This window comes from Palaemon carinicauda, chromosome 32 (assembly GCF_036898095.1).
Source record: "Palaemon carinicauda isolate YSFRI2023 chromosome 32, ASM3689809v2, whole genome shotgun sequence".
Classification (NCBI taxonomy): domain Eukaryota; kingdom Metazoa; phylum Arthropoda; class Malacostraca; order Decapoda; family Palaemonidae; genus Palaemon; species Palaemon carinicauda.
The window spans coordinates 76168322-76192424 of NC_090756.1; the positions used below are offsets into that span (position 1 = coordinate 76168322).

At 39.9% G+C, this 24103-nt stretch overlaps 1 protein-coding gene across 1 annotated transcript in view; it reads left to right on the top strand.

The window, feature by feature from the left end:
- LOC137625668 (uncharacterized) overlaps positions 1-24103 on the top strand; it is a 216464-nt gene that overhangs the window by 30112 nt on the left and 162249 nt on the right. Inside the window, exon 16 of the mRNA XM_068356578.1 lies at positions 22776-22971. Within this exon, the coding sequence (XP_068212679.1) occupies positions 22776-22971 (196 nt within the window). The remainder of the gene's footprint in view (positions 1-22775; positions 22972-24103) is intronic.

Consider the following 24103-nt stretch of genomic DNA (forward strand, 5'->3'; position numbering starts at 1 on the left):
AGAGAGAGAGAGAGAGAGAGAGAGAGAGAGAGAGAGAGAGAGAGTTGAACATTGTTATTATAATATTTGTATAAATGGCAGTTTTAAGTAATTCGATAAGAGAGAGAGAGAGAGAGAGAGAGAGAGAGAGAGAGAGAGAGAGAGAGAGAGAGAGAGAGAGAGAGAGAGAGAGAGAATTATAGTATTTGTATAAATGGCAGTGGCACATAATTCGAGAGAGAGAGAGAGAGAGAGAGAGAGAGAGAGAGAGAGAGAGAGAGAGAGAGAGAGGAGAGAGAGAGATAATTAAGTAGTATATCATTGAGAGAGAGAGAGAGAGAGAGCATAATTCGAGAGAGAGAGAGAGAGAGAGAGAGAGAGAGAGAGAGAAAACTACGCATCTGTCAAACAGTCATACAGACGACGCCATAAGGATGACGTCATAATTTCAAGACCGCTATATCTTCATTGTTTGGAAAAATGATTGACTATTTGTTCTTTCTATAACCTTAGGTAACATTGGCCTTGCTATAAAGTTCCTGAGGATGTTGTGGAAACACAATGTACATACGAACTACAAGTAAACAAACGCATGCATTATAACATCTATACATCTTTGGAAACTTTGGCTTCTGTTATTGTAGGACTAGATTTCGTTCAACTACCTCTTCCAATGCCTTCCATTTTTGCCAGACGTACGATAGCTTGAAACATAAGTGAAAAATCACTATAGATATGCAAAATTAACACACAAAGACGATTTTGTCAAACTCAGTCATGCAGACGACACAGTAAGGATGACGTCATCATTTAAAAACCGCTATATCTTCGTTATTTGTAAAGATAATTGGCTGAAACTTCTGGGGAGCATGTACGATATGTTTACGCATACATACATACATACATACATATACCAAGGCACTTCCCCCAATTTTGGGGGGTAGCCAACATCAACAAAGAAACAAAAACAAAAAGGGGACCTCTACTCTCTACGTTCCTCCCAGCCTAACAAGGGACTCAACCGAGTTCAGCTGGTACTGCTAGGGCAGCGTTTCTCAACCTTTGATAGCCCATGGCCCCCCTCACCGAGTGGCTAACACTCGTGGCCCCCTGCTCTTCAATAAAAAAATGCAGATTTTGTTTTATGTTGTTTATTCAGTCACTAAAATTATAAATCAAAGTAAAAATATTTGCTGAACAATATAATCAATGAGACACTTGCTGTTTATCTCGTGTGACGAGGCCTCTTATGTCCGGCTCCGTCTTGGACACAGCAAGGCGAATATCGTTCCCAACATCAAGACGGTTTCTGGACTTCGTTTTAATGGTCGCCAAGTCAGAAAATCCAGATTCGCAAAGGTATATTGTGGCAAATTGAACGTGCATTTCGGATGCCTTCTTGCTGAGTAGTGGATATGCATCCTGAACAGACAACCAGAAGCTGGAGAGGTCTTCTATGTTACTGAAGGCCAGCTTCATTGCTTTTGAGACCTTCAACTCTGCGAGCTCCTTTGCTTCGTCTTCAGTAGGTTCAATTTCGGTGTTGAATGGGTCTCTGTGCCATGGAACATCCAATGGAGCATCGTCGAAATAAGATTTGAACTCAGCGGAGAGAATGTCGAGATGTCCAATGATGCAATCTTTGATGCCAATGGGAAGTTCAATCCTCTGCGTCTGCAGATGCTCGTCCAAGAAAGGAAACGAGGCTGTGGATCTGGCCTCGAATCGTGCCTGCCAGACTCCCATTCGAGCAGACAGTCCGGCAAGCTTGTCTTGAACGTCACTGACTGTCACATCATAGCCTTGCAAAGACTGATTCATTTTGTTGAGTCGACTGAATATATCGGCCAGGTAGGCGAGCATCATGACGAACTCTTCATTGTCGAAGTGGACATGGAGGTTGTTTTCGTTCTCTCGCAGGAAAATTTCTGTCTCCAACCGGAGTTCATACAACCGAGAGAGGCATTTCCCCCTCGATAGCCAACGAACTTTGGTGTAAAACAGAAGTCCCACATGTTGCGCTCCCATTTCGTTGGCCAGAAGTTGGAAGAGCTGATGATTTTTGGCCTTCGCACGAATGAAGTTGATCACTTTGACCGCAACGTCCATGACTTCCAACAAACGCGGCGGTAGAGTTTTTGACGCAAGAGCATATCGGTGTAGTGAACAGTGGGAAGACGTCACGTGGGGCTATTCATTCTTCACAAGCGTGACGAACCCTCCTTTAACGCCAATCATCGCTGGGGCACCATCAGTACAAATGTGCTTGAAATTCTGCCAGCTGAGTCCATTCACTTCAAAAAAAGAGTCCACGATGGCTTTGACATCTTTTGCTGTCGTTGTGGTTGGCAGGGTATTGCAGAATAAGAACTCTTCCTTCATCTTTCCTTCTTTCTCGTAGCGAGCGAAGGTGATCAACTGGCTCTCCAGAGCGGTGTCGGTAGACTCATCAAGTTGAAGGCTAGCCTGGAGCGTGCTTTGCTTGATTTCACAGCAAACTTGACGGCACACATCAGCGGCCATGTCATCAATCCGTCGGTGGATCGTGTCATTAGAGAGCGAAACTTGCTGGATTTTCTTATTTGCCACTGGTCCGATCATCAGTTCCACCATTTTCTCTGTACATGGCTTGATAAGTTCCTCAGCAATAGTGTGCGGCTTCTTGCACTTCACAATTCAGTATGCCACTTCGTAGCTGGATTGAAGAGCAGGTTTTTCTTCTGGCCGGAATCCAAATTTTGGAAGTGTCGCTTCACGGTCGTACCGTGCTCGTTTCGTAGACAGAGCATCAATATTATCATCTTTCCTTTGGGGATGCACCTTGTCGCGATGGTTTGAAAGTTTGGAAGGACGTAGTGATGCATTTGCCATCACCACTGAGCAGTGCAGACATTGCGCGCAGTCCACGCCATCTCGAATGACCTTCGTGAATCCAAACTTGACGTAGCTGTCTGTCCATTTTCGAACCTTCGACATCTGAAAAACAACAACAACAATAACACGGTAAAAAATTTGGTTAAAAAGTGCTCTTTCAAAACAAAACAAAAATAAAAATCGTAGCATGAAATTAACAAGTTACGATTTTTCTTGCTGTGGTGCACTCGTGGTGCACTGAGGCCTGCATGGGTGGTGTAGGTATCAACCCTACACCACCCATGCAGGCCTCAACCAATGCCCGTCAAGGCCACTACGGTCATATGACAATATAAATGTAAAGTGAACATGTATAATTAGTGTAAAAATATTTTATCTCAAAAACTTAGCAAAATATACGGAAAACCAATGTGCCATGAGAACACGCACTTTTCTTTCCTCTGTCCAGTCCAGTGGGATACTGGCACCAAGGAGCATGCCAGCACGACGGGAGTGATAGCTCATGCGCACAACAGACAGTGGGAGATTTCTGCGTTGGCCTAGCGGACCCAAGCGTCCACGAACTTGCGTCTAGCTGTGCCACACTTTGACTGGACGTTGTTGTAGCGGTGGTGGTGAACTTTGCCGGAGCGGAAAATTGACCGCTCTTCACCAATCGCAATATTTTGTGCAGCTCAAAACTTTCGGAGCGGTAGGAGGGACCATCAGCGGTGGCCGAGCGTATACGGCGTTGCCTTAACGGGGGCCAACTTCTGTTTAACGGTGGTGAACGGTTACGAGCGGTGATGAATTTTTTTCACCACTCCAGGAACTAAACACTGTGTAAAAAAATCAGGCAAATTGTTTAAAAAAAAACTCTTCCCCTATGACCGGAGTCTCGTTACCTTAATTATACACTCCAAGCTTCTGCATTCTGAATTGCATTTTTCGGTGTCCGCTCGTGGCCCCCCGGTTGAGAAACGCTGTGCTAGGGTGTCACAGACCACCCTCCCACATTATCCACCATAGATGAAGCTTCATAATGCTGAGTCCCCTACTGCTGCTACCTCCGCGGTCATCTAAGGCTTCGGAGGCAGCAGCAGGGCCTACCGGAACTGCGTCACAATCGCTCGCCATTCATTCCTATTTCTAGCACGCTCTCTTGCTTCGCTCACATCTATCCTCCTATCACCCAGAGCTTCCTTCACTCCATCCATCCACCCAAACCTTGGCCTTCCTCTCGTACTTCTCCCATCAACTCTTGCATTCATCACCTTCTTTAGCAGACAGCCATTTTCTATTCTCTCAACATGGCCAAACCACCTCAACACATTCATATCCACTATAGCTGCTAACTCATTTCTTACACCCATTCTCACCCTCACCACTTCGTTCTTAACCCTATTTACTCGAGATGCACCAGCCATACTTCTTAGACACTTCATCTCAAACACATTCAATTTCTGTCTCTCCATCACTTTCATTCCCCACAACTCCGATCCATACATCACAGTTGGTACAATCACTTTCCCATATAGAACTCTCTTTACATTCATGCCAAACCCTCTATTTTTTACTACTCCCTTAACTGCCCCTAACAATTTGCAACCTTCCTTCACTCTCTGACGTACATCTGCTTCCACTCCACCATTTGCTGCAACAACAGACCCCAAGTACTTAAACTGATCCACCTCCTCAAGTAACTCTCCATTCAACATGACATTCAACCTTGCACCACCTTCCCTTCTCGTACATCTCATAACCTTACTCTTACCCACATTAACTCTCAACTTCCTTCTCTCACACACTCTTCCAAATTCTGTCACTAATCGTCTAAACTTCTCTTCTGTGTCTGCAACCAGTACAGTATCATCCACAAACAAAAACTGATTTACCTCCCATTCATGGTCATTCTCGTCTACCAGTTTTAATCCACGTCTAAGCACTCGAGCATTCACCTCTCTCACCACTCCATCAATATACAAGTTAGACAACCACGGCGACATCACACATCCCTGTCTCAGCCCCACTCTCACCGGAAACCAATCACTCACTTCATTTCCTATTCTAACACATGCTTTACTACCTTTATAGTAACTTTTCACTGCTTGCAACAACCTTCCACCAACTCCATATAACCTCATCACATTCCACATTGCCTCCCTATCAACTCTATCATACGCTTTCTCCAGATCCATAAACGCAACATACACCTCCTTACCTTTTGCTAAATATTTCTCGCATATCTGCCTAACTGTAAAAATCTGATTCATACAACCCCTACCTCTTCTAAAACCACCCTGTATTTCTAAGATTGCATTCTCTGTTTTATCCTTGATCCTATTAATCATTACTCTACCATACACTTTTCCAACTACACTCAACAAACTAATACCTCTTGAATTACAACACTCATGCACATCTCTCTTACCCTTATATAGTGGTACAATACATGCACAAACCCAATCTACTGGTACCATTGACAACACGAAACACATATTGAACTATCTCACCAACCATTCAAGTACAGTCACACCCCCCTCCTTCAACATCTCAGCTCTCACACCATCCATACCAGATGCTTTTCCTACTCTCGTTTCATCTAGTGCTCTCCTCACTTCATCTATTGTAATCTCTCTCTCATTCTCATCTCCCATCACTGGCACCTCAACACCTGCAACAGCAATTATATCTGCCTCCCTATTATCCTCAACATTCAGTAAACTTTCAAAATATTCCGCCCATCTTTTCCTTGCCTCCTCTCCTTTTAACAACCTTCCATTTCCATCTTTCACTGTCTCTTCAATTCTTGAGCCAGCCTTCCTTACTCTCTTCACTTCTTTCTAAAACTTCTTCTTATTCTCTTCATATGAATGACCCAATCCCAGACCCCACCTCAGGTCAGCTGACCTCTTTGCCTCACGTACCTTGCACTTTCCTTCCACATTTTTCTCTTTATATTTTTCATACTTCTCTATACTATTACCCTGCAGCCATTCTTCAAAAGCCCTCTTTTTCTCTTCCACTTTTACCTTCACTCCTTCATTCCACCATTCACTGCCCTTCCTCATGCTGCCTCCAACAACCTTTTTTCCACACACATCATTTGCAATCCCAACAAAATTTTCTTTTACTAACTTCCACTCCTCCTCTAAATTGCCAGTTTCTCTTACTTTCACTTCGTCATATATCATTTTCAACCTTTCCTGATATTTACTTTTTACCCCCGGTTTTATTAGCTCTTCAACCCTCACTACCTCCCTTTTACATCCACCTACTCTATTCCCCCATTCTTTTGCTACAACTAATTTTCCTTCCACCAAAAATGATCAGACATACCGTTAGCCATACCCCTAAACACGTGCACGTCTTTCAATCTTCCAAACATTCTTTTAGTTATCAACACATAATCCATTAATGCTCTTTCTACTACTCTTCCATTTGCCACTCTTACCCATTTATACTTATTTTTATCTCTCTTTTTGAAAAAGCTATTACTTATCACCATCTCTTGCTCAACACACATATCTACCAGTCTCTCACCACTCTCATTTTCACCTGGTACGCCATAGTTCCCAATGACACCTTCTACCTCTCCAGCACCCACTCTAGCATTTAAGTCACCCATGACAACTGCATAATTCCTTCTACCCAGTCCTTCTACACACCTAGTTAATTCATTCCAGAACTCATTCCGCTCTTCTTCACTTTTCTCACTACCTGGCCCATACGCACAGACAAACACCTTACATTCCCTACCCAACCTAACCCTTACCCACATTAACCTAGATGATATCTCCTTCCATTCCACTACTTCACCTGTCATCCATTCACTCAGCAATAAAGCCACACCCTCTCTCGCTCTTCCCCTTTCAATCCCAGACACTCTACCAGACATTTCACCAAACATCACTTCACCCTTTCCTTTTATCTTCGTCGCACACAAGGCCAATACATCCATCCTTCTATTCCTAAACATTCTTCCAATTTCACATCTTTTACTCTCTATCGTACTACATCCATGCACATTCAAACACCCCAAAACTAGAGTGCGGGGAGCAGTCACTCTCCCCCCAGCTCCATCTCTTTGTCAATGTCTCACAGGATGTAGATACAGGAGAGGAGGTTCCTAGCCCCCTTGTACCGTCCCTTTTAGTTGCCTCTTACGACACGCAGGGATAACATTGGCGCTATTCTTGTTTTTATGCCCCCGCCGCCATAGGGTGCATAAAATAGAAGCAATAAAACAATTTTCGATTTCTGAAAGTTGTTATGTCTATACCCCATGGTGGACGGTCCCCTTAAGGTCTACCTGTTATAGAGCCCAGCCTTTAAATGCGGTCAACTTTTTAATTGGGGGACGATCGTGTGGAAATTCTTTCCACGCTTTATTTTAGTCAACCCCGTTATTCCATTTTTTAATTTTTTGTTTGTTTTTTCTGGGTTTTACGCATCTCTTTTTTCTTTTGTTTCCTTTGTAACCTTTATTATTATACCCTTAAATATTCATTGCTGCTAACATGTCCATCATTCCCCTGTAATGCTTTACCTTTCACCACCTCATTCCTCTGTAGATGATTTTCTCTCATTTCGTGAGCTCACAGTACATTGCTTGACGATGCAACCGACCGTTGACATTTTTTAAGAAAACAGCACTTGGTTGCGTTCTGTTCCAAATGCTCTTGAAGCTTTGGATGTTTAGCCACAATTGGTTTGTATTTAAGTAACTCTTTAATTTACGTAACTCATTGATCTTAGCTTATTGCTATTTACATCTCTGTACCTATCTATAAGTCTGTTTAGCTAGGATTGTTTTTTGTGTTATTGAACATCACTAAACGCCACTTAATTATTTTGTATGTATATTAATTTTTATAAACCAGACAGTAGGATTTCTTTATAATTACTTTCCCCTGGAGTTTCAAGAATGATCCTTGTATTTATAAAAAGCATCCTTCAGCGAACCACGTACTCATGAAAATTTGAAGAAGAACAACTCGACCTTCTTGAACCTACTCAACGGCGGGAGGCAGAAGCGTGTGAGCGCCTCACTTAAAAATCAGGAAGCGTTGAAGGCGGACATAGGCATAGCCTCTTCATCTGAGACGTCGTTGTAACATAGGCGTCGGTTCAGCTACCTGTTGGTCAACCAGTTACTGACCAACAGTATGCCTTACTTTGAACCATTATTTAGCAGATAGGCATACGAAGATAAAACACGACTGTGCAGAACTGAAGATGCACCGTGTTGTTAACAGTTTACAAGATGCTTCAACATCTACAATCAACCCTCAAGAGTGTTAGTATAAATTAACGGTGCTCAACCTTGTCCAAGGAACTGTCCCTCCTCTTTTTCTAGCCTTTATTTGACGATGTGCACATTTACCTAGGAAGTCATGTTCAAACTGTCTGGTTTAATCATTCGTGGCGTGTCCATTAACATAAGTTGTGTTCCCGTTCCCCTCTGTCAAGTTTGATTTTTGTTGACCGAGAGGAATGTGTTCAAAGTAGTGAGTAGAACTTTTGGTATTATTTCAGTCACCATTTTTACTTTCATTGGTTGATTAGTTATTTGATTATTGATTTACGATTTAATTGATTTGACCATTTTCTTGGCATTTTTCATTTTTCATATGGCATGCGGTCTTTATTCAAATTTCAATTAGGTAGTTTTGCTGTTTTTTTTGTGTGTCAGTTAGGTGAAAATTCCTGTTGTACTTTATGGAAATAAACGCCACTTTTAGGTTAAAATTATTAACTGTTTTTAACTTGACCTTTACATTTTGAAATGACTAAATGAGTTATCACATGAGGTGAGATATGACTTTGTGAAACTGTCGTTAACGTAACTGATTCAGTCCAACCACACTTGATTGGGATTTACTATTCTGCTCCCTGGAGTAGCGTCTGAACATCAAGGTGATATCGGTGCCGACAGTCCCGGTATAGAATAATCTTTGGACTTAAACGTGTGTAGGGAAAGCAAACCGTCTTCGTTGCTGTTCTCTAGTTTGTCAAGTGTGAGAGTGTTGGCGCTCTATCCTTCAGGGTCGGGTCCGGAAATCAGAAACGGGGAGGCCTTTCCAGGAATTATTTCCCACACTTAAATAAATAACATTGTTCCTTCGAACCGGATCTGATACCATTGATTTGTGGAATAATGAAATTTTAAACATTATAAATTCATTTGTAGCGTTTCACTACATAAGCATCACCCAGTTAAGTTGTACTTCAAAAACCTCACACACTAGCCAATTGGTAGAATGATTAAGCCCAGACTTTGAAAGGTAACGAGATGTACAGTGTTTTAGGGCATAATTATGGTAACCTTTGATGAATAAAGGCACCTATGTAACCAAGCGTTTTAGCCAGAAAGTTCTACCCTGAAGGAGAACTCAGGTTTTATTTTATTTGTTCGGATCATCGGTAAATGTTGCACGTTTTTCGTATGTACTGTGAGCTTTGGAGCTGCTATTTTGATCTGTTCATTTTTCCACTTAACCATTAATTTATTTTCATGCTTTGGTTTACTGTTCCCCATTATAGGTAGGCTATATTTATCCTTGTCCTTTTTACCCAACTCGGAGACCGTTTGTCTGTAACATTCTCTGTGTCGTGTGTTATTCAAATTTGACTTGGTCTGCATATTTTTTTTTTTTTTTTTTTTTTTACTTTCTTTACCATCGTACACGTGGTCTTCCTAAGATGGCGGCCAAAGACAGTCACGTTAAACTCCCACAGCAGGCTGTGGAGATGCCGGCTACTTTAGACCTTAATGCTCGTCTTGAAGAACAAACGCAGGAGTTCAGATTCATTTACAAAGAGGCAAACATAACTCTGAAAGCTGTTTCCTCAATAGATTTTGCCTGTGCAACCCCTGAGGGTTTAGAGCACTGTAAAAACAAAGTAAGTAGAGGTCTTGCAGAACTTAGGGACTTTAAAACTTTGTGGAAACCTCATTGGAACAACCCCACTGTCCTGTCTAGTTATACCGATCTTGTCAGTTTGTTAACTGACACAGAAACGATGCACCTTCAACTTGTAACAGAGGGGAAAATCAACCCTTCAAATCCCCCTCAAGCGCCTAACACTAACCCTCAGTTTGTATGCGTCTCAGTCGCTGCAGATCCTGATCCCACTCCCTTCAATCGTCGTAAAGATTTTGGGCCGGCTGGTGGAGTTTGTTTCGCCAGACGGTACATGAAAACCCCAAGTACTCTCCCACAGAAAAATACAAGATTTTGTTGCGTACCCTTGAGGGACCAGCGCGTAAACTTCTCGGTAACCAAGTGTGGACAGAGGGTCTGTATGAAAGATCGATAGACAGTCTTAAGCGAGAGTATGAGTCTCCCATTCTGACTAAACACCTTGTGATAAATAAATTTTATAAAGCATCCTCCCCTAATGATGATAGCACTGATCTCCGTCGTTTCCTCATGGAATGGGACAACACGGAAACTGAATATGTAGGCTACAACTAACTGGGTCGTCTTTACCAGAGGTAATGTTAGAGCATGTTTTCACTAGTAAACTCAGACCCTTCCACCTACGTATAGTTTACCGATATTACAATTGCGAGGAAGTAACCTTGGCCGAAATGAAAAGTTCCCTGTATGCTCATACTCGCATGAAGGAAATGATGAAGCTCATAACCAGCTCGACGACGGCCCCAAACATAATACCCATGATAAACCTGCGCAAGCCAACCGTTACGAAAACTCACGCTCTTCCAGTAAATCACTTAACCAGCCTAGACCTCCTTCCTCCAACGTGAACAATCATATACCTAAACTTAAAGTTAATAAGGGGCCTGTCCGGTCCGTGGATCTACAAACGACTCCTAGTCGATCAAATGGATGGCCTATCGCTGGCCCCAGTAACGGGACTGCTAGAGGTAAATGTATTTTTTGTGGCAATAGTGACCACGTGCAATCCAAATGTCCCCATTTCCCCGATTCAAGAAGTAGGAAATCAAGGTTGCGAGAAATGAATCGTTGCACAAAATGTTTTTCCACTCAACACTTTGCCAGCAATTGCAATGCAACCATTGCTTGCCTGAACTGTCAGCAGGCTCATAAATTGCCTGTATGGCCAAATATCCTTGCAGTATCCAACCACTTCATCCAACCCATTAGTGGGTTTGCTAACAACACACTTAACTCCCAAACCCTTAGGCCTTCCATTAATAACCCCCTTAACATGCAACCCATTAGACCTCCCATTAATAACCCCTCTGACATGCAACTCTTTATCTCTCCCAGTATCAATACCCCTGCGGTAAACCTCAATCACATTGCTTTTATCCGTAACAACACCACGTGTGTTGAGCCTAATGACCTCGCCCCAGTTGCATTACCGACTTTCACTGCTGAATTAGTCTCCGGTAAATTTAAACACTCCACAAGAGTTTTTCTAGATTGTGGCGCACAACGTACTTTTGTGCACCTAAATGTTGTTGAATCATTAAATCTTAAACCTGTTAGACAGATGGTGTTCCAGCTTTACTCATTTAATTGTACCGAACCCCCTAAAAGTTCTGATCTAGTACAATTTAATATGAAAATCGGCAGACGGAGACATAAGATTGTGGCTATTGTTAGTGCCAATGAGGTAAAGGCATCAATACGCCAGGTTACACCCATACTGTCCGTACGCTAGAAGCTAATGGAATTCGGCTCGCGGATCAACGTCCCGATGATAGTGCTGCCGGTATTGAGATCATTCTCGGTGCCGATTATCTTCCCAGGCTCCTCAAGCATACCCATAATATCCAAGGTGTAAACCTGTTTAGCACTCCCGCCAGTTACGTGGTATGGGGAGAGTTGCCTGATTGGTCACGTCCTGACGTGGACCCAAGAGATGTCAGCGCAGTCACAATTACTATTAACCGAATTGATGTTGACTCGCCTATGACTATAAACCCGCCTCTTGAAAACCTTCGGAAACTTGACACCATTGGTATCACTAAAGAACCCTTCAGCCATCTTGAAGAGAAAGCAGTTGATCTCTTCAAAAGAACTACTGAATACAAAACTGGAAAGTATGTTGTTCAGCTACCTTTCAAGAGTGATAAGCGTCTCACTTCAAATTATGCTAGAGCCTTTGCCCAACTCATGTCAGTCAAAAAATAAAAGAACCCCCAATTGTTTACTGATTACCGTAAGATTCTGGATGAGTATCTTAAAGAAAACTTTATTGAGCCTGTCCCCTTAGGCACACCTGTTGATGGAAAAGTACATTATTTACCACATCATCCCGTAGTTAAGAATTCAGCCACTACCCCTACACGTATTGTCTTCAACCCTTCATCCAGGTCGAACCCAAATTCACTTTCTCTGAACGATTCTCTGTACACAGGACCCAATCTTGCATCGAAGATTCAATCGATGATTTTAATGTTCCGCGAGAAGCCCTTTGGTTTAACTGCAGATATTTCCAAGGCATTCCTTCGCATAGAGACTGTCCCAGAACAGAGAGACTTCTGTCGCTTTCTTTTCTTTGAAGATCCAGAAATGACAAGGATCGTCGCATATCGATTTAAAGTCGTCCTGTTCGGCGCCACCTCGAGCCCCTACTTGCTTAACCAAACTATCCAACATCATTTGGACAGTCAGTCCAGTAGATTGGCGTCGACACTCAAAACCAGTTTCTATATTGATAACTTTCAACGCTGTTATGTCGACCCCAAAGACATTCTGAGTGAGAGGCCCCTCATTGAGGCACTTATATTAAAGGCTAACATGCAGTTAGCCAAATGGACGACTAATGCCCCTCTTAATGGCAATTTCACAGAAAGAGGCATTCATGATTACCTCGGTCTTGAATGGGATACTATTAATGATACCTTGAATGTTAAATTACCCCCTGAATTAGAGATAAGTCATTCCCACTTCAACACTAAAAGAAAGGTCGTGTCCTTGTTCTCTTCCTTTTATGACCCTATTGATCTTATTTCTCCTGTTACAATTATAGGTAAACTCTTCATTCAAAAACTCTGGATGACTGACAAGGTCTGGGACACCCCTATTGACCCTGAGCAAGTTCAAGAACTGAGTGATATCATCAAAAGGTACAAAGGTCTTGAACAAATTAAAGTCCCTCATAATGCGCATGATGGCAGTCAACCAGCATTGCACATTTTTGCCGATGCTTCCAAGCTCGCTTTCGGAGTAGCTGCTTATGTAGTCACCCAGGAAGGTAATTCTCGCCTCCTTACGGCTAAAGCCCGAGTCACCCCTAAACGCATGTTGGAAATGAATGAAAGTTTAACCATTCTCAAACTTGAGTTAACTGCGCTCTTACTGGGCTGTTGTTTAGCCAAACACTTGTCAGAACTGCGCCCTGGCATATACGCTTCGGTCACTGTTTGGTCCGACGCTTCAACTGCCCTCCAGTGGGTCCATAATTCTAAAAGTAACTCCTATTACATCCTTAACTGTATTGAGGAGATAATCAACAATAAATTAACATGTAATCTTAACCTGAAGCATGTCCCCACTATTAGCAATCCTGCGGACCTGGCATCGCGTGGTGTCGCTGTCAGGCATATTTTTAAGAATAAATTTTGGCTACAAGGCCCTCCTTGGCTCAGTAACCCTTCAGAGTACCCCGATCAAAGCAGGTTTTCTATTTACCTGGAGATATGTGCATGCCCTATTCGGCTCGATACCCTGGGAGTACGACTGTTTGATTATTACAGCTCCCTTGACGATGCGATCAAGTGCTACACTGTACTCCTTCGTTTAATTCCCCAATGTATACAACCCTTGTCACAACGTTATCCCAATCTAACCAATAAATTCAACCTTCCACCCTTAACAGTCATGTCGAAATGTTCCCAGGCCCAAAGTTATCCTTACATTCTGAAGCAGGTGCAAGGTGAAGACGTTCGTCTCAATTCGGACGAACGAGCTTTCATCGGCCAACGTAAACCTTACCTGGATAACCAAGGTCTTTTCAAAGCTAGTTCCCGTCTCAGTAATGCCCCCGTGGAATTAGATTACGTAGATCCCATTTTGCTGGAACATCATTGTGCCCTTTGGACACTTATCGTCAGACATTGGCATGAACGTTTGCTGGACTGTAATACTTCTACACTCCTTGTTGAATTGCGTAAACAATTTTGGGTTCCCCAAATGCGGCAACAAATCAAGAAAATTATGCGCCGTTGCATTCATTGCGCAAGGTGCAAGTGGTCCCGTACCCAATGCCTCCATTAGCCCAGTATCATCTTAATCGCCTCATTTCAAGAGGCTTAGATTTCACTGGAGCTTTTAAGGTATACAATTCACATGTAGATTTTGTTTACATCTTGCTTTTCACCTGCGCAGCAACCAGAGCCGTAGTTCTAGAAGTCACAACTTCGTTAACGGTCATTGAATTTTTGCAAGCAGTGCGCAGATTTGCCGCTCGATTTGGTATGCCACACTGTATCGTCTCTGATAACGCTTCCACTTTCCAAGCTGGTCAAACTCTTCTAACTGAACTTATGCATCACCCTGTAATTGATTGGTTTAAGTCTTCCCATAACCTGACCTGGAAATTCATCACTCCCAGTGCCCCTTGGCAGGGAGGTTTTTATGAAAGGCTAATAGGCTTCACCAAACTTAATTTAAGGAAAGCCATGTATCAATTGTATCCTACCTATAATGAATTTGTCACTTTGGTTCAAGAAGCCGAATGCGTCATCAACGATAGACCTTTAGTTTACTTGGATGTCAACGACGTTACTGAAACTCCCTTGACTCATAGTCATCTGCTTTACGATCGAACCCTCTCACTTGCTCCGCAGGTCCTTATGACCGACCTCAATGACCCCACATATAGGGAAGGGAACAGCCTCCCAGCTAGTTATCAGAAACTCACAAACATGTTGCAAGTGTTTTTAAAACGATGGACCTAGGATTATGTCAATTCTCTTCGCGAACGTCCCATAAAAAATAATCGTATCCACCCTGTACCTCCTAAGATTGGAGATTTATGTTTGTCAATTTTGGATGAAGTAAATCGGGAAGATTATCCCATGGCCCGTATCCTTGAAACCTACCCCGGTCAAGATGGTCATATTAGATCTGTGAAGGTGCGCACCCCTCATGGAATATATGTGCGTCCCATTAACCGTCTTATCCCATTGGAGATAAATGTCGCAGGTCCCTATATCACTGCACTGGAGCAAGGTGGTCCTGATTCACTCACGACACCCCAGTTACCAGATCCTCCCTCAGAGAACCCTCTAAATGACGATTCTTCTGATGATGTCGCCCCTCTTCACAAACCTGATCCTGTGTCCTCTCGAGGGTAACCTCCTAGGGCGGCGGCAGATAAAGCCTGTGCCTTATTCAGAAAGTGCTGTAAATTTGAAAGGGATGGGGAATGCCCCCTTCCTTCCGTACCCTCCACCTCTTGTTAGTGGACCCCTCCCCCCTTCTCTCTCGCTCTTACTTGGCAGGGTGTGGAAATTCTTTCCACGCTTTATTTTAGTCAACCCCGTTATTCCATTTTTTAATTTTTGTTTGTTATTTTCTGGGTTTTACGCATCTCTTTTTTCTTTTGTTTCCTTTGTAACCTTCATTATTATACCCTAAAATATTTATTGCTGCAAACATGTCCATCATTCCCCTGTAATGCTTTACCTTTCATCACCTCATTCCTCTGTAGATGATTTTCTCTCATTTCGTGAGCTCACAGTACATTGCTTGACGATGCAATCGACCGTCGACAATTTTCAAGAAAACAGCACTTGGTTGCGTTCTGTTCCAAATGCTCTTGAAGCTTTGGATGTTTAACCACAATTGGTTTTTTTGTATTTAAGGAACTCTTTAATTTATGTAACTCATTGATCTTAGCTTATTGCTATTTACATCTCTGTACCTATTTATAAGTCTGTTTAGCTAGGATTGTTTTTTTGTGTTATTGAACATCACTAAATGCCACTTAATTTTTTTGTATGCATATTAATTTTTATAAACCAGACAGTAGGATTTCTTTATAATTACTTTCCCCTGGAGTTTCAAGAATGATCCTTGTATTTATAAAAAGCACCCTTCAGCGAACCACGTACTCATGAAAATTTGAAGAAGAACAACTCGACCTGCTTGAACCTGCTCAACGGCGGGAGGCAGAAGCGTGTGAGCGCCCCACTTAAAGGCGGTCGTAGGCATAGCCTCTTCATCTGAGACTTCGTTGTAACATAGGCGTCGGTTTGACTACCTTTTGGTCAACCAGTTACTGACCAACAGTATGCCTTACTTTGAACCATTATTTAGCAGATAGGCATACGAAGATAAAACACGACTGTGCAGAACTGAAGATGCACCGTGTTGTTAACAGTTTACAAGATGCTTCAACGTCTACAATCAACCCTCAAGAGCGTTAGTACAAATTAACGGTGCTCAACCTTGTCCAAGGAACTGTCCCCCCTCTTTTTTTCTAGCCTTTATTTGACGATGTGCACATTTACCTAGGAAGTCATGTTCAAACTGTCTGGTTTAATCATTCGTGGCATGTCCATTAACATAAGTTGTGTTCCCGTTCCCCTCTATCAAGTTTGAAATTTTATTGACCGAGAGGAATGTGTTCAAAGTAGTGAGTAGAACTTTTGGTATTATTTCAGTCACCATTTTTACTTTCATTGGTTGATTAGTCATTTGATTATTGATTTACGATTTAATTGATTTGACCATTTTCTTGGCATTTTTCATTTTTCATATGCCATGCGGTCTTTATTCAAATTTCAATTAGGTAATTTTGCTGTTTTTTTTTGTGTGTCAGTTAGGGGAAAATTCCTGTTGTACTTTATGGAAATAAACGCCACTTTTAGGTTAAAATTATTAACTTTTTAACTTGACCTTTACATTTTGAAATGACTAAATGAGTTATCACATGAGGTGAGATATGACTTAAGGGTAAGTTTATATTTACGTCAATCTAAAGCTATCGGTGTCAATCCTTTATTGTGATGTCCTACGGTATTACCTCCCGGTGGTCCTTAGGACGTTTTGACTTTTACAGTACTGCTCCCCCTAACTCTTTGTGAAACTGTCGTTAACGTAACTGATTCAGTCCAACCACACTTGATTGGGATTTACTATTTTGCACCCTGGAGTAGCATCTGAACATCAAGGTGATATCGGTGCCGACAGTCCCGGTATAGAATAATCTTTGGACTTAAACGTGTGTAGGGAATGCAAACCGTCTTCGTTGCGGTTCTCTAGTTTGTCAAGTGTGAGAGTGTTGGCGCTCTATCCTTCAGGCTCGGGTCCGGAAATCAGAAACGGGGAGGCCTTTCCCGGAATTATTTCCCACAGATAGGATCTAATCTTTCTCTGAAACAGCAAAGGTCCAAACTCACCTATTTCACCAGAAGGTGTAACCCTGATAATATACCATTGGGTCACGACCCTAGAACAGTTGCCTCTTCCTTAATTTTTTTCCAATCTATGTCGTTTGCAGGCTTACAGGCTTACACAGGATGAAGATCTTCAAGAGTGTTTCTCAAACTTTACTTATATCAGTTGGAAGAGATTAAATACTAAATTATGGCAGCTGATCGTGTGATTAAACCAGCTTCTCAAGTGTTGTGCATGGACTCTTATAGACTGTATAATGGGACTTCTCAGTCAACATTGCGCAAGGGGACTAATGTTCTTATTTTCAATGATTATTTAATATTGTGAAGAGTTAAAGGGGATATTTTCCTTTTATGTTATGCTTGTTACTATTTTACTACTGTTACTTAATTCTGGGGTCTGAAAACTTGGGTTTTCTGTATATATCTACCGTATATAATGCTGTATTGGTTACTGTTACATGGAGGAAATTTTGGAAACAATAAAAAACTACTGTTCCTTTTTGCATTACCTTTCATTGGACCTACCTTGCGGAATACAAATAGTTTACCTCAATTTTTTAACTCTCCTTATATAGACTTCGGTCTTTCCACCTACTGGAGACAAAGATGTTCTTCACAGTGAGTGGGATTATGCTATTGATTTCCTTTGCTCCTACTTTTTTACAAGCATATTACTTACATTCTTACTTTGGTACCATAGTTACCGATGCTAAAGGAAGTATGTTTATGTCTATGGGGTTTAAAGGGTTAAAACTCTTTTTGCCACAATTGAGAAGTTGCTCCTGGAATGGTTCAACAGGAAACGTGTTAGTGTTAGCGCTTTGAGATCGGGACTTGTAACACCTCTCTTGCCCATGTATCCTACCCTATCCCTTATCCTTCGAGACAAGGTTAACTCACTTCCGGGAGGGATAATGATGGCTTGTTATTAATACGTCCCCGATTTATATACAATATCTTTCACAATATTCGTTCCAGAGGTTAGAACTCTGTGATACCTTTAAAGTAAAATTCTTTGGTATTATCATGTAGAATTCTGCCATTGAAGAACTTCCATCACGATACCATGGTTATCTCACCCAAAAAGTAGGTTTTCCTATGTCAAAATCCGTTTTATACACACACACACACACACACACACACACACACACACACACACACACACACACACACACACACATATATATATATATATATATATATATATATATATATATATATATATATATATATATATATATATATATATATTGGGATATAATAGGACTCAGTGAAATTAGAAGAACTGGGAAATCTTACAGAGAATTAAAAGAAGGCCACATATCTTGCTTAAGAGGACATGAAAGGAACAATGCAAATGTAGTGAGTTTTCTCATAAATAAAAATTTTTTCAGGCAACATCGAGGATTTTTCTTGTTCTAGTGATTGCAGAATTAATCATCAGATTAAATAAGAAGTATAAAGGGAAGATCATTCAAAGGTATGCACAGAGGAAGAAATAATAACTCTTTATTCACCTTGGTTTGGGACGATTTCAATGTTAAAGTAGGTTAAAAGGAGACGAAAATCAAACGAAGGTAAATCTGATGTAGGCTCTAGGAATGACAGAGGATACATGCCTGTAAAATTTGCTGAAAGAAACAATCATAAAATCATGAACACTTTCTTTTATTAAATGGATCGTAGAAAATTTACGTGGAGAAGTCCGAATGGAGAAAAAAAATACGAAAAATATTTTTTTTTCTCAGTTAAAAGTTAGTTTATATAAAGATGTAACAGTGGTGAACTAGTTAAAGTCAAGTAACCATAGAATGGGGAGAAGCAAAATTTGTTTTGATCTAAGGAATGTGAGAGACAAACTAATTTTAAGAAAGAAAATAAACAATCCTTTAATAAGAAAAAAAATAGGAAGAGATCATTTTAACAATACGAACCAGGTACTCCCAGCTACATGATGAAATGGAAGCACGTAAAGAAGAAATAAACAGTAATTTAAGAAAATTTGAACTGGAATCATCACAAGAGATAGGCAGAAGAGTTCTTTAAAAAGATTAAGGAAAATTATCTGAAAAGACCAAAATCCTAATAGAGAAAAGATTGTAAATGAAAGTAAAATCCAAGACAGATGAAATATAATTAGCAGAACTATCCAAAATAATATATAAATTAAGGCCCCAAGATACTCGTAAACACAATCAGACGAAATTTGAGGAAATACTAAAGAGAGGATAAAGCATCAAATTGATGAAAAGAAGACCTGATGCAGGGCACCAACAGATATTTGCTTTAAAGGATTAAAGTGAAAATACTATCAACAGAATAGATGGAGTGATAAAAATTGCGGAGTATTTCTAAATAATGCTATAGAACAGTTATATAAGGAATAACTTTGCCAATACAAATAATGACACACCTGAATCAGTACCAAACTTAGCAGTAGAAGTAAAGAAAGCATTAAAAGGCACGAAAAGAGACAAAGCAGTAGAAGATGATGGTCTAGTAGTAAAACTCGCTAACCATTGCACACATTATGTCTGCAAAAATGCTCTATACCAACAAGAATGGAAAGATCTTATCATTATACTAATTCAAAAAAAAAAAAAAAAAAAAAAAATCACACATAAAAGACCTGAAAAATTATCGTACAATAAGTTTACTCAGAGTAATATATGAAATATTTACAAAGATCATATTAGGCTGAATTGAAAGACAGCTAGACTTTAACCAACCAAGATAGCAGGCAGTATTTAAAAGTAGATATTCGACAGCTGACCATATCTATGTAATTAACCAGGTAATGTAAAAATTAACAGAGTATGACAAACCGCTATGTATGGCATCTAGAGACTATGAGAAAGCTATTGATTCTGTCAAAACTTCAACAGTAATGAAAGCCCTTCAAAGACAAAAAATAAATTGATATTTTTTTGGAATACTTGAAGATATCTATATGAGAAGTTCAGCAAGCCTAAAACTACATAAAGATAGTGTGAAAATTTTTATAGAGAAAGGAGTTAGACAAGGATACCCCGTTTCTCCTAAATCATTCACAGCATACCTAGAAATTTTCAAATTTTTTTACTATGAAAATTAGGTATTAATCATGTGAGACGTTGTCGAGTAAAGACGTGTCAAATTCTCGCCCTAAGCTGTGTTTCAGCTTATGTTTTTGTTTGTGAAAGCTTTGAAAATATCAACTAGTCTTATGGAGAGATTAAAATGAATAGTAAAAGTATACCTTAGCTGGTTGTTCCCATGTGGATTTTCGAGAGGAAACGGAAAAAAAAAGGTGTTGTAAAAGGTGCTACCACAAGAAATGTGTATTTATAGAGGCAAACATCAGCGATGAGGACGTAGCAAACTTCAAATGAATTTGTCCACCCTGTGTAGATGAAGCCATTATGGCCAGGAAAACTATATTAAAAATGGACGAACATGCAGAGAAAATCACTGAATTGGACGCTAAATAGCGGAACTCAGTGCAGACGCAGCAAATTCTACCCAGACCATTGATCTCACTGAGAAAGTTGATAATCTATCGATGAATATGGAATCAATTAAGTTAACACTTCAAACACTGATGGACCCAAAACAAGAGAAAATGACATATGCTAACAAAGTTAAGGAAAAAAATCTACTAATAATTAAATCAACTAAAGCATTAAGTAAAATTACTGACATAAAAAAGGAGGTCGAATATGCGCTTAGAGACATTCCAATTCTTAATATGAGGTCAATTTCAAATGTAAATGTTGTTGTAAACTTTGCAGACGAAAAGATCAGAGAGGAAGCAGAAAACAAGATTCAAACCATGGATGCCGACACCTAGACGAGGAAAATTGGGAAACTAAAACCTAAAATAATGATATGCAATGTATACAATGATGAAGATGAAGCAGTAAATGCTTTAATTCAAAGAAATCGTTGCCTGGACCATATCCAAAACATAAATGAGAAGATAAGTTTGCTATTCAAGAAAAGTGCTGCAGGTAGATCACCCACTGCTTGTTGAAATGTGATCCCGAAGTTCGAAGTTTGATAATGGTGACAAAGTTATGTTGCGATGGGGTACTTACGCTTGAGAGGTACCACGTGATCACCTGCTACCATTGTCAGAGGTATGGACATTTTGAAAAAGATTGCAAGTTTAAGACTGATGATAAAGTCTACGGAAAATGTTCAGAAACACATTCCACCAAAGAATGTAATTCGCAACAGGTAAAATGTATAAACTGCACTGAGTTAAACAGAACAAAGGACCACACAGTGAATTCAAGAAACTGCAAAGCTTATGATATGAAATTGAAAACACTATCAGAAAATACTGACCATGAATAGTAAGGATGTCCTAATCTGTGACTATGTAAATCTACAATTACTTGGTAATAAAACTATTCAAATTCGAGAATTGATAAATGGGAAATATTTGGACATACTAGCATTATCTGAAACATGGTTGAATAACTTTGACAAGGCTAAGATCGCCGAAATGACCCCATATACACACGCTTTCTTTCATATTCCGGGAGAGTGCAGGTCTGGTGGGAGGGGGTCCGGCTCTTCATTCATAAGGGTTACTCATGTCTCAAGATTATAAAAAAAAATCTATGTGTAATAAGATTTGAATACATAGAAGTAAATATAAACATGCACAAAAACATAAACATATCCATTGTAACAAATACTAGTATCTTCTTTGAAGAATGCTGTGTACTAGATGAGATGATTATCATGGAAAAAAGGAATTAGTTATTAGTGGAGACTTCAGTTTTTGGAAGGATGACACATCAAATCTTGATGCTTCAGCATTTAGTGAGTTTTTGAAATCATATCAGTTGGTGAATAATGTTCACTGTGCAACTACTTGACTGGGCATCCGTTGGACCTAATTCTAAGTGATGGAATGAATAATATTGTATCTGATATAAATGTTGAAGACAAATGTACTATCTCCCCAGTGCACAAACTTATTACGTTTAGAATACCTCTACAGAAACACGCAGTAGTGAAAAAAAATAAACTTTAAACATGAATTAAACGTCTCTCCTTTTGTATTTACTAAAGAAATTACAAAGAAAATCAATGATGCTATCTGTATTCCTTGCGATCATGATAGCCAACGTTTGTTGGGTGCTATGTGTATTGACTACCTTATGACCATATAGAATAGGGTGAGTAAAAGTGAATATAATACCGCATATTCACTGATGGAAAAGACTATAGTTGTTAAAGTCTGATCTCCTTGGTTTGATGGAAAGACTTTAGAGAAAACAAGGGAAAAAGACGTGAAGAAAGAAAGTGGAATCAATTAGGAATTGAAAGAACATGGATAGAATACAACACTGCAATGTGCCAATATAATTACATTACATACCAAGAAAGAAATGAATGAAAAAAAAAAAGAGAATACTGTATGAGAAAGATCTGCGAAGCAGCAAGACACAAATAAGTTATATTTCTCCTGAATGGTGTAATGGGAAATGTAAATGAAAAAAGGTTACCAGCGGGGTACAGTGACCAAGAACTGGCAAATAATTTTCTAGAATTCTTTAAAAACACTAGGTCATTTACATTTACAAATATTCAACATCAGATTAATGCTATACAGAAACACATAAAATTAACGAAATTCAATAATATACAAGGCGATGTCACCAAGATTATCAAGAGAGCAAAGAAAACAAACTGTGCGATCGATCCAATGCCAATATCTGAAGTAATTGGAGAAAGAAACTGTTCTAGTCTAGCTGATATGATTATGAGAATAGCAAATACAAGCATCAATAAGTGTAAGTTTTCCAAATCTGAGAAAAGGGCTATAGTCGGACAGGTTCTGAAAAGTGCTTCAGATTATCAGGAATGAAGCTTGTATAGACCTATTTCGAATCCATCCTTAGTTTCAAAGGTGCTAGAATACGTAATTCTTGAACAACTAATTAGTCACGAAAAAAAAAAAATAGAAGCTTTCTCAGGCAACCAGTCTTGTTATAGAAAGTTATACTCTACGGAGACAGCTATCTGTTCTGTTGTAAATGATATGCTGGAAATTATGGATGAAAACAAATGTGGTATCTTAATATTACTCAATCTTAGTGCTGCTTTTGATACAGTTGTGGATGAACTGCTATTAACTAATCTATGGTCCCTTGATATTGAAGATCAAGCTTTTGAATACCTAAAAAAAGCATTTGGTTGACATAAATTGTTGTGTGCAAATTGGAAATTCCTATTCATCATGTGAACCTTTAAACAGAGGGGTACCTCAGGGGAATGTACTGAGCCCAGTCTTATTCTGTATCTATTATTAATATCATTATAATTATTTCTTACTAAGCTACAACCATAGTCGAAAATGCAGGATGCTATTATGGCCAGGGGCCCCAACAGGGAAAATAGACCAGTGAGGAAAGGAAACAAGGAAAAATTAAATATTTTATGAACAGTAACATCATTAAAATAAATATTTCTTGTATAAATTTAAAAAAAAAATCAACAAAACAAGAGGAAGAGAAATTATATAGAATAGTGTGCCCGAGTGTACCCTCAAACAAAAGAACTCTAACCCAAGACAGTGGAAGACCATGGTATAGAGGCTATGGCACTATCTTAAGACTAGAGAACAGTGGTTTGATTTTGGAGTGTCCTTCTCCTAGAAGAGCTGCTTACCATAGCTAGAAAGTCTCTTCTACCCTTACCCAGAGGAAAGTTGCCACTGAACAAATACAGTGCAGTAGTTAATCCCTTAGGTGAAGAAGAATTGTTAGGTAATCTCAGTGTTGTCATGTGTATGAGGACAGAGGAGACTCTGTAAAGAATAGGCCAGACTATTTAATGTATGTGTAGGCAAAGGTGAACCGTAACCAGAGAGAAGGATCCAATGTAGTACTGTCTGGCTAGTCAAAAGACCCCATAACTCTCTAG